General features: G+C 39.7%; 1 protein-coding gene across 1 annotated transcript in view; it reads left to right on the plus strand.

The window, feature by feature from the left end:
- LOC125457541 (ubiquitin-protein ligase E3A-like) overlaps positions 1-12,646 on the plus strand; it is a 42,301-nt gene that overhangs the window by 189 nt on the left and 29,466 nt on the right. The window contains exons 2-3 of the mRNA XM_048541886.2: positions 1,299-1,618; positions 3,340-4,559. Of these exons, the coding sequence (XP_048397843.1) occupies positions 1,299-1,618; positions 3,340-4,559 (1,540 nt within the window). The remainder of the gene's footprint in view (positions 1-1,298; positions 1,619-3,339; positions 4,560-12,646) is intronic.

Below are 12,646 nucleotides of genomic sequence, written 5' to 3' on the forward strand. Positions count from 1 at the left end.
GTCCTGACCGTTCGGGAATGGTGCACGGCCCATGCAGGCCACAACTTCCAGGTCCTGAAGTAGCTGTGGCTTGGGCGAGGTGGGCCTTGGCACTAACCAGATCCAAGTCACAGCGTCCCTCGGATTGTCAACACAGCCCAAGGATCCCAGCCATGTCCACTTCATTGTCGTGAAAGATTGGTAACCTGGAAAACTCGGTGGCATCTTTACTTGACGTGGCGTGGGAAGGTGTCACATTATTTATGAATTGATACCAGTTCAGTGTTACCGTTTCATATGTTTCCAAGATGGTCTTTATTCTCAATAGATCTTACCTACTCTCAATAATTACCTTTAAAAGAACTTCTTTCCCTCTGGAAGAATAACGTTTTTTAATAGTTCTTTTCACCACCTCAGGACGTTTAGAAGTGCAGTCAGAAAAATGACTGACTAAATTCGTGTGCAAGAAATTAGATGAGATGTAAACCTTGGCTCAGAAACTTGTTGCACCCCCCATAGTTAAATTAGTTGCTGAGTTATATTCTGCCAATTGTGAGACAAGTATAAATGAGAAAGTATTATCTCACTTATTTTCTAACTTATCTCGCTTATTCAGAGTAGAGTTCTGAGGAAGGGTCACCAGACCTGAAACATTAACTCTGTTTTTTCTTTCACAGATGCTGTCAGACCTTCTGGGCTTTTCCAGCAACTTTGTTTTTGTTACTTTTATGCAGTTATGCATAATCCAGAGATACTTTTCATTGGTTAGTTATGTCAGATCATTTGAAGTGTACTGAACACATTTCAAGTGAATAGTAATATTCATCAAATAATCTGTTGAAATTGATTTGTGGGAGCAGCAATATAAGTCCACTTGTATCTAATACAATCACTCAATAAAGTCTTAACTGTTATTTTCACAATTTCTTATGTGGGGAACTCTTGCAAACATTGATACTGTTGGGGCCACTTTGTCCTAAACTTTGCCAAGTAAATAGTCCTGTGATTTTTTTTAAAATAATGTACAACAACATGAAAAGGCTAATAATTTAATTGATGTGGAAAAAAAACCTGGTGATCTTTTGGATCCCAGTGTGAACAATGGCAGATTGTATGATTTGAGTAATTTGCTTATAATTGTAAAAAGCAAAGCCAAATATTGATTAGCAACAGTGAACGGTTGCTTGTGATGTGATCTTAGAGAATACTTGCTGATGTGAAGGGTTAACCCACAAGTAGTTGTTCTGAAATTTTATACATAACCACTTAACGTTCGAAGTTTAATACGGGCTGACATCGCTTTTTAAAATTTCTTATAGGAAGCGAGAAGCTGCCAAGGAATTGATTGAAAGATATTACCTTCAATTAACACAAGGCTGTGGAAATGAGTTCTGTGCCAATGAGAATTGTGCTTCCTGCACAGGTTTTAAGCAGTTGGACAATAATCAAGCTGCAGCCAGAGCTCTGGAATTATATCGCATCAGGGCAAAGCTGTGCACAGCTTGGCCCACTAAGAAGCCAAGATCTTTGCTTTCACAAAAAGTTTCACCTGACAAATTCAAGCATAAAAACAGCAAGGCTGTTAGAAATGACTTGGATGTGATCTGTAGTAAGAAACAGCAACAGAACAACTTTCAAAGTAAGGCTTTGTTTTGGTGAACGTTCATTGGCAAAGTTGAATTTACTCAATTGCTTATTTTAAAGCATTGTTTTTTTGTCAAGGAGATCAAATGTTAGATCATGATTAGTTTTAAATATGCTCTTTATCTCCCTGAAGAACTCAGAGGCAATTGTTTTAGCTTTCCTCGGGATACAGCAACCCAAACTAACCATCCTTCTCTGTTATTGACTTTGCTATCCACCACAACTGGTGCACCTGTTGCTTTTACCTTACTGAAACCTCATCAACTTGTATTGGCTCCATGTCCCCAGTGTACTGTCTAAAATTCCAGTTCATTTAAATCTGTTCATGTCCTTGCCAGTCCCTTCCTCACTTTCCCTTTATTCCTGTTTCCCTGCATTTGAGTACACATGACAATAATATCTAATTCTGTTTCTAATTCACCTGTTACTGACCTAGAACTCCCCCGTTTCATTGCTCTTAACTCTGACCTTCTGTGCATCCCTTTTTCCTTATGTTATTTATAACAATTATTATAAGTCATAATTCCAGTTTCTTTAAATCTGAAAACAGTATTTTTCAAGTATGATTTTATAGGTGCAGGGGAACTCAAAACTTACTGTTTTGTTTTGATAATGTTTGTTGACTGCAACACCGAAACTCCATGAGACAAAGCACCAGACCTTCTAATGTTTTATCTGTGGTTAGGTTGCTGTAGAATTTCATATGTGGCTTTCCCTCCAAGAATGTTATTTAAGGAACTAATCTATTTTCATGTCAAAGCCTTCCATCTCTAGCTTTAGCAGCAACCAATTCCAGGAGCATAGAAGTGGAATTGCACTTATGAGGCAATAGTTGTTTAGTCATTAATCTCAATGGTCTTTGTGCATTAAAGTTTGCATTTTCTTAAAACAAAATCAGAACATTTGTAACTTCCATTCCTGAAAGTTGTTGAAATGTCATACTGTAGATGTTCTGACCTCTAGAGAAGCCCTTGACGTAAATGTCTTGAAACATGTTGATTTTTGTTTTTACATTCTAACGTGTGGAGTATTTCTGGAAGTAAGTATACTTGGAAATTCCTGTACCAGGAGTGCCTTTTTCTTCAAAGTGAACTTGTCACTTCTGCTGTTCATGTGCTTCCTGGGTGAAGTAACATTTTTTTGCATGATTTACTAGCTTTAGTCTTGAATGTACAGGTGATGGTTTCATATTGTCATATTTCATGTATCTTGTAGTTCATGCAGATTTTGTTTTGTATCTCTTTTGTACCCCTTAACTCAAGGTTGGCTCTCTCCTGATGATCCCATTTGTTTTCATTTCCTAATGAGGGGAAAAAAGTTCTAAAATATTATAGAACAGACTACATCAATGAATTTTAAGTTTCACTGGTACCAAGATTATCCAAAAAGCCTTTCTTTCTTTCTTTTTGTTTTTATAAAGTTGTGTTTGCAAATTTTCATTTGCAGTTGCTTAGGTCTTCAGCAGCCTGATGACCTAAGATGCTCAATATTTGTTTAAACTTCATCCTATATTCATTGTAACTCTTCTTGACAGTGACTTTGTCTAATGCTACTGATAATCGCGAAATATGTTCAGAAATTGGAATAGTTTGATTGCAAAATAGGGCAGCTTGTTTTAGTTCAAAGAGTTAACATAATTATTTGCCTAATAGGGAAGAAAAGTAATGTTTGAACTATGTTGCTTATTCTCTGGTCTAATGACATTTCTGTTGCTAGGTGTAACCTACCTTACTGAAGAAAAAGTGGATGAAATTCTCAGTGTGTGCAACGAAACCGGAGACTTCTCACCACTGGTCCATGTTATTGGCCGAATATTCTCCCATTCAGAAACACTAGTTAAGAGTTTTAGGAAACCTGAGATAAAGAGAAATCGCTTGAGTTGTCTAGCAGGAAATACACCGGATAATTTGGAAAAAAGTGCTGGAATACAAACGATAATGGAATGTGATCATTCAGCACCCTGTTGCTCGCAGCAGAAACTTTATGATTGTGTTGGGCAGTCATTTAACTTTGAAGAATTAACTGTTGATGTGAAATCTGTTCGAAGGGCCTACAAAAAATTGCTGTCACATAACCGGATAGAAACTGCATTGATTAATGCTTTAATGTATTTGTCACCAGATGTGGAATGTGAATTAAGTTATCATAATGCATATACTAAGGATTCAAACTACCTAAACCTGTTCATAATTGTTATGGAAAACCACAACCTACATAGCCCTGAGTATCTGGAAGGAGCCTTACCAATGTTCTGTAAAGCAATGTGCAAGCTGCCTTTGTCAGCACAAGCCAAATTGATACATCTGTGGTCAACATACACTTCTAGTGATATCCGCAGAATGGTTGAGGTCTTTCAGCAGCTTATCACATTCAAAGTTATAAGCAATGATTATAGTTGTCGAAATTTGATAAATGAAGATGACACGGCCGTTGCAGCAGCCAAATGTCTAAAACTGGTGTACTATGCAAATTTGCTGGGTGGCCTGTTAACCACTGAGAATGAAGATGAAGAAGTGCCTCAAGATAACATTGAGGCAAATTTGCATCAGAGCATTTTGATCGAAGACACCCGTTACAAGAAGGGTCCCCGGGTGGACCCGTTGGAAAAAGAACTTAATTTTCAGGCTATTGATTGCTGTCGCCCAGTGATATCTTATGATGAATTTGTTAACGAGTCATTAAACAATATTCTTGCAATGGATAAAGACTACATATTTTTTAAAGTAGACAGTGAAAAGAAGTTTTCTTTCTTGACATGTCCATTCCTCCTCACCCCTTATACAAAAAGCCAAGGACTCTATTATGACAACAGAATACGAATGTTTAGTGAACGACGTATAACTGTGCTACACAATTTGGTGCAAGGACTACAGGTTCAGCCTTATTTGCGACTTAAAGTACGGCGTGATCATATAATTGACGATGCTCTTGTACGGGTATGTACTGGCATATTTCTTTCTGAATCTTCCTTTATAAGCATTTCTGTGAATTACTCTTTAGCTACAACTTGTAGATTTAATATATAAATAAGTGTTAAGATTTAATTTTTTTCTAATGAAATATGTTTTATTGCCATGCCTTTTGCTGTTGGCTAGTTGTTATCAATTATAATGTTGATTGATGAAAAAGCCAAGTTTCTAAACAATTTTTCGTTAAATGATGTCATCCAATCTCAAGAATCTTAAACGTAAGCAAAGTCACTCGCATTGATGCGAGAAGTGGCTAAGCTTCATTGGGCAAACAGACTAAAATGTGTGATGATAAATAAACACTGGCGTGTATTTGAAGGAACAATTCAAAATATTCAGCAAAAAGTACATTCATTTGAAAAACAAAAACTCAGCAAGAAAAGCCTATCTGTGGTTCACTCAGGTAGTTAAAGTTCACACTAGATGAAAAGAAAAAGTCTTACAATACTACAAAGAATAGTGTTTAGTCTGAATATTGGGAGTAAAGACCAAAAGGTTGATTAAAAAGAGGGGAAAAAAATAATTTGAGTAAGCCAGCCGGAAACACAACAACAGACTGTGTTAAAAATGAAATCTAAAGAAAAGAGTAGATATTGTAAATGCTGTTCCTTTGGAAGCAGAATATGAGAAAATGGCAGACATTGAATCAATGTCTGTTATTCCAAGTGGATGTAGTTACATACAAGAAATAGAGGGTAAAATTAAGGAAATTGCTATCAATGGGAAAGCCTGAGGGATAAAATTCTGGCAATTCCCCAGGAGCTGATGCCCCACAACCCAATACTCGGGGTGGGGGTGTTGCAGAGTTAATGAAAGTAGTGGCTGTAATTTCCAAAATTCTCTAGATTTTTTTAACAATCCTAGCAGATTAGAAGCTAGAAAGCATTCCTCTTAAACAAAGGCAGGAAATTGCAAACCTTAGGTCAGTTAGCTATTAGTCAAGAACAGAACACTGAAGTCCATTACCAAGGAAGTCTTCACAGTGCAGTTAGAAAGCCTTTTCTTTTGGAATTCTTTCATGGCTTCTGTGTTGCTGTCCATCAATAATTGTCTGTGACAAGGTGGTATAGGTTGCCTCGTCTTATTGAGGTATATGTATACCCAGGGTATTGTTCAGAATTTTGACCGAGTGACAAAGGAGGAGAGTTTAAGGGAGGTATGCGTGGAAAGTTCTTTACGCAGAGGGTGGTGGGTGCTTGGAATGCGTTGCCAGCGGAGGTGGTAGACGCAGACACGTTAGCGTCTTTTAAGATATCTCTGGACAGGTACATGGATGGGCAGGGAGCAAATGGACACAGACCCTTAGAAAACAGATGACAGGCTAGATAGAGGATCTCGATCAGCGCAGGCATGAAGGGCCGAAGGGCCTGTTCCTGTGCTGTAATTTTCTTTGTTCTTTGACAGTAAAGGAGCAGCAATGCAGCTCCAGGTATCATCTTGGTGTTAGAAGTTGAAGGTTTGGAAACTGGAATCGAAGGAGTTGTAGCAAGTTGTTACAATTCATCTTGCAGATAACATAAACTGCCACTGTGTAAGTAGTGATGGCTGAGAATATTGAAAGTGGGTAATGAAATGCCAATCAAGCAGGCCATTTTCTCCGAGATAATGTTGAGCATCATCTTTGTTGGATTTATACCTATCCAGGTACAGGGGAATAGTCTGTTACATTCCGAGCATGTGATTTGCATAGGGAGCCCAGAAATTAAGTACTTACAGAATTCATAGCCCCTTGTAACCACAGAATGTATTTACCTGGTCCAGTTCAGTTTCTGGCTAAATATTGACCCTCCAGGTGTTTTTATTCATTCACAGGATATGAGTATCGCTATTTAGGCCGAGATAAGACCATAAGACATAGGAGTGGAAGTAAGGCCATTTGGCCCATCAGGTCCACTCCGCCATTTAAATCATGGCTGATGGGCATTTCACCTCCACTTCCCTGCACTCTCCCCGTAGCCCTTGATTCCTTCTGAGATCAAGAATTTGTCGATCTCTGCCTCGAAGGCATCCAACGTCTCTGCCTCCACTGCACTCCGTGGCAATGAATTCCACAAGCCCACCACACTCTGGCTGAAGAAATGTCGTCTCATTTCAGTTTTAAATTTACCCCCTCTAATTTTAAGGCTGTGCCCACGGGTCCTCGTCTCTCCGCCTAACGGAAACAACTTCCTAGCGTCCACCCCTTCTAAGCCATACATTATCTTGTAAGTTTCTATTAGATCTCCCCTCAACCTTCTAAACTCTAATGAGTACAATCCCAGGATCCTTAGCCGTTCATCATACGTTATACCTACCATTCCAGGGATCATCCGTGTGAATCTCCGCTGGGCATGCTCCAGGGCTAATATGTCCTTCCTGACGTGTGGGGGCCAAAATTGGACACAGTATTCTAAATGGGGCCTAACTAGAGCTTTATAAAGCCTCAGAAGCACATCGCTGCTTTTATATTCCAACTGTCTTGAGATAAACGACAACATTACATTCGCTTTCTTAATTAAGGACTCTACCTGCAAGTTAACCTTTGGAGAACCCTGGACCAACACTCCCAGATCCCTCTGGACTTCTGCTTTGCGAATTTTCTCACCATTTAGAAAATAGTCCATGCCTGTATTCTTTTTTTCCAAAGTGCAAAACCTCACGTTTACTCACATTGAATTTCATCAGCCATTTCCTGGACCACTCTCCTAAACTGTCTAAATCTTTCTGCTGTCTCCCCACCTCTTCAGTACTACCTGCCTGTGCACCTAAAGATGTTGATAGTTGGGATTCAATAATGGTAATGTCATTGAATATCAAGTGGAAGTGCTTAGAATTTGTCTTGTTTGAGATGGTCATTGCCCAGCACTTGTGTGGCATGAATGTTATTTGCAGCTTAGTCCAAGCCTGGTTGTTGTCCAGGTTTTGCTGCAAATGGGTGTGAGATGCTTCAGTACCTGAGGAGTCACGAATGGTTCAGAACATTGTGCAATTATTAGTGAACATCCCTCCTTTGGACCTTTTTATAATGGAGGGAAGGACATTGAAGCAGTTGAAGACATTTGAGAACACTTCCCTGAGGAACTCCACCAGTGATGTTCTGGAGCTGTGATAACTGACCATGAATAGCCATAACAATCTATCTTTGTGGTAGGTATGACTCCAACTAGCTGCTTTTCCCTCTGAAATCCATTGACTTAGAGAATCATAGAATTTTACAGTGCAGAAGGAAGCCATTTGACCCACTGTGCCCATTCTAGCTCCAGAAGGAGCTACTCAGCTGGTCCTATTCTCTGCTCTTATCTCCGTAGTTCTCTAAATTCATCACTTTCATATACATGTCCAGCTCTCTTGTGAACACTTGTGTGGAATCTGCTTCCACCGTTCTCTTTGGCAGTGCATTTAAAATCCTAACAACTAAAGAAGTGTTTTATCTCATCCCTAGCTCTCTTACTGACAGGCTTGAAATTGTTACTCCTAGTTACAGATGTAACAACTAGTGGGAACAGAATATCCTTCTTTACCCTGTCAAAATTGTTAATAATTTTGAACACCTCAAGGTCAGCTCATAATCTTCTCTGCTCCAATGCTAGTAAAGGCCAAATTCTCTAATCTTTCCTATATCTAAAATCCCTAATTCTAGTATCATTCTATTTAATCTCCTTCGCACTCTTTCCAGGGCTTTAGCATCCTTCCTTAAATGAGATGCCCACAGTGCACAACTACGGTCTGACCAATACTTTGTAGAGGTGTGGCATCACTTCCTTAATTTTATACACCATGCCTCAGTTTATAAGCCCAAGGATCCTATAAATCTTAATTGTTTCATCTTGCCTGGCCACCTCAAAAACGTTCACACATGAACTCCAAGGTGTCTCTGTTCCTAGACTGCCCTTAAAGTTGTACCATTGAGCCTATATTGTCTGTTTGTGTTTCTTCTACCAAAATGCATTCCCTCACATTTCTCTGCATTGCAGTTCATCTGCCTGGTGTCTGCTTGTTTGGCCAACTTGTTAAAATCCCTCCGAAATCACATCATCCTCACAATTCACTTTTCCATAGCTTATCTGCAAACTTAGAGATATTGCTGTCAACAGCAATTTCCGAATCATTTATATCAGTCAGAAAAAGTAAGGGTCCCAATACTGATCCGTAGGGACTACCACTACCAAATCCTCTCCAATCTGAAAAATGCCCATCTCTACCTATCCTTTGTTTCTTTTCTTTTAGCCAAAATCTAATCCATGCTGCCAAAGACCCATCCATTCCAAAGATCTCTAAGTTGCCAAACAAACAGCCATTTGGCGCAGAATCAAATGCTTTCAGATAGTGCTGGTGATGCTATATATTTAGACTATCTTCATCCACTGCTTGTGCCATCTCATAAAAGAGCTGAATCAAATTTGTTGGACATGGCCTGCCCTTGACAAAGCTGTGGTAACTATCGAGAATTAACTATTTATTTTTCTCTAAGTGTATGTTTACCTTAATCTGTAGTTTTCCCACTGACGTTAAGCTGACTGGGTTACCCTTTGCCCCTTTCTTAAACAATGGCATTACATTTGTATTCCTCCAGTCTCCCAAGACTAATCCTGTGTTCAGAAAGGCCTTTCAAGGGCTCCACAATTTGCTCCCTTACCCCTCTCAGCAATCTGGAATGCACCCTATCCAGGCCAGGTGACTTCTCTACCTGGAGTACTACCAGCCTTTCTAACCACCTCTTCTTTCTTGATCACGAAACTGCTCTGTTGCTCAGCACCCACATTTTGAGCAAGGCCATTGTCAACATTTTCTCATTTGTTAAAAATAGAAGCAAAACACTAATTTAGTAACTTTGCCATGTTCTTAGCTTCACTGAGCAGCTTATCTTACCCTGCTTGTTCTTTTTAAGCTTCACTAATCTTTTCCTACTAAAATGTTCGAAGAACATTTTACTAGTTATTTTAGTGGAGCCTGCCATCCTTTCTTCCTGCTTCCTCTTAGCGTTGCAGGCTTTGCCTCTCTTCTGCATTTGAGATACACTTGCTGATTTATATTACTATTATTATTCCAGTATGCATCAAATACTTCCTTTCTCTTCCTTATTTTCTGATCAGTATCGTTAGTCACCTAGGGTACTCTAGCTTTGGATGCCCGGTATTTATTTTTCACTTATGTACCTAGCTTGCACCCTGTTCATCTCTCTTTTGAATTCCTCCCATTTTTCATCCACTGTTTAACCACCAAAGTAGGTTTCTAATCAACGTGTACTATTTCAACTTTTAAATCCGTAGAATTTGCTCTTTTCCAGTCTGGGGAGCCAGGTATTGCTGGGATACCTGTATTGCTGGGGGTCCATAATTCAGTCAGTTGCTACATTGATATCAAATGCAGTGATTCAGACCTCCTATCAAGTTCGGCTCTTTTGTCCATGTTTGGCCAGTGGCATTAGTGAAGTGAGGAGGTGAGGCAGAAGCCAAACTAAACATTAGGTGCATGCTACTTGATAGTGTTGTTAATGGCCACTCCGTTGCTTTCTTGATGAGTTGAATCACATTGAATGATAGACTGGGCTCTATCGGCATAATGGCTGATCACTGTCCCTGTTTTCTGCTCCCATGAGGTGCCATCAGCATAATTGTATTCAACCACAATCTGGAACCACAGGGCCTGGCATATTCCCCACTCTGTCATACTATCAAGCTGACAAACCAACCCAGGCTCGATGAAGAGTGCAGGGGTAGGCCAGTAATAGCCAGGTAGGACTTTTTTTTTTGCAAAGAACACACCGGGGTAATCTAACTCTGCCTGATGGATACCAGTGTTATAGTTGTACCAGAACAGCTTGGCTCAGATTATGTATAGGGGTGCCACGGTGGCTCAGTGGTTAGCACTGCTGCCTCACAGCACCAGGGACCCAGATTCGATTTTTGCCTTGGGCAGCTGTTTATGTAGAGTTTGCACGTTCTCCTTGTGTCTGCGTGAATTTCCTCTGGGTGCTCCGGTTTCCTCCCACAGTCCAAAGATGTGCAGGTTAGGTGGATTAGCCATGCTAAATTGTCCATAGTGTTCAGGGATGTGTAGATTAGATAGGTTTGGGGAATGGGCCTGGATGGGATGCTCTGAGGATCTGTGTGGACTTGTTGGGCCGAAGGGCCTGTTTCCACACTGTAGGGATTCAGTGGATTCTGTGGATCTATGGATCTGGAGCACAAGTCTTCAGTGCTATTGCCAGAATGATTTGATTTTGATTTTATTGTCATGTCTACTGAAATACAGTGAAAAGCTTTGTTTATGAGTAGTACAGGCAGATCACAGCAAGCAAATGATGAAAAGATCAAAAAATTTAGATGCATACAGGTTACGTTATTTGAGACTAGAGTTCATTTGACAGTCTGATAATGGCTGGAAAGAAGCTGTTCCTGAATGTGGTGCATGTGTTCAGGCTTCTGTATCTTCTGCCTGATGGAAGAGGTTGTAGGAGGTGTTTACCAGGGTGCAATGGGTCTTAGATGAAGTTTGCCACCTTTCTGTGGCAGCAGGCTTTGTACATAGTCTATGGATGGAAGGTTGGCTTCTGTGATGGTCTGGGCTAGGTCCTGGGCACAGCAGTTGCCATACCAGGCTGTTGTGCACCTGGACAGAATGCTTTTAATGGTGCATCGATAGAAGTTGGTGAGGTATGTTATGGACGTGACACACTTCCAGAGCTGCCTGAGGAGGAAGAGGCATTGTTGTGCTTTCTTGACAATTGCATTTACATGGGAAGTCCAGGACAGGTTCTTGGTTATCGTCACTCCAAGGAACTTAATTAATGAATCTTAAATTTTTTCAGGGCCTTTGCCGTAGCAAGTTCCCTCATCTACTGTTTGATATTATTTGGACGGAATTGAGTTGGCTGAAGACTAGCATCAGTCATGCTGAGGACCTCAGGAGCAGTCTGCAGTAGATCATCTGATCTGCTCATATTTCTCTGGGTAGATGCAAATACATCAGTCTTATCTTATGCACTGATGTGCTGGCCTTCCCCATTGTTGAAGCTTGGATATACTGGGCCTCTACCTTTTGTTTGATTATACACTACCACTACTGGATGTGACTGGACTTACAGAACTTGAGTGAACTGTTGATTCTGGGGTCACTTAATCCTGTCTGTGATGTGCTGTTTCCTTCATTTGGAATGCACATGGTCCTGTGTTGTAGCTACACCTGGTTGGGACTTAATTTTTAGGATGTTACCTGCTACTCTGTTGCTGAATTGTAATTGGTGCTGTTTCCCAGGTCATACATGTAAATGATTTAAACATGGGTATGGATGAATCTTCAAATTTGATTGTAATCCGAAATTGGCACCCAGCAAACAGTGCAAAATATATAGGAAACTGCACAGAAGCAGACACATACAAGCAAATACAGTTCAAATTTGACAAAAGTACTACATTTTAGTTTGAGGAAAATATCACAAATTCAAAATATATCATGAATGGTAAAATTTTTACTGTACTAGAAGAATAAAAGTTAGGACAGCGTGCAAACAAATTTTTAAAGCCAGATTACAAGTGGCAAAAGAAGTGTTTTAAAAATGGAAATCAGATTTGGATGTCATCTATAAGAACATTGAACTGAAAAATAAGTAATCAAACCTATGGAAGAATTAGAATTGGTTAGGTTGACCTATTATAAATAAGAGATCAGAATCAGGAAAGTGTACAGTAAATGTAGTGTTTTGGTTTTTGAGCATGGTGACACTTCTTACAAACTGTTCACAGCAGATCTTTTAAAATTACTAACAATGTTTGCTTCACCTTCTCTGCAGTCGTAACGTTGTATTCCTCCCTCTGTTCTGTTATCCTATGTACTTTGTACATAATGGTCTGCCTGTATTGCCTGGAAAATAAAACATATTTTTTTGGGACATGTGACAATAATAAATCAAATCATATAGTATTACCGTACATAGACATAGCTAGTCAAAAAAGATAGACAATAGGTGCTGGAGTAGGCCATTCGGCCCTTCGAGCCAGCACCACCATTGATTATGATCATGGCTGATCATCCACAATCAGTATCCTAAAGATGTAAAGTATCCACCAAGCAGA

This window comes from Stegostoma tigrinum, chromosome 1 (genome assembly GCF_030684315.1).
Source record: "Stegostoma tigrinum isolate sSteTig4 chromosome 1, sSteTig4.hap1, whole genome shotgun sequence".
Classification (NCBI taxonomy): domain Eukaryota; kingdom Metazoa; phylum Chordata; class Chondrichthyes; order Orectolobiformes; family Stegostomatidae; genus Stegostoma; species Stegostoma tigrinum.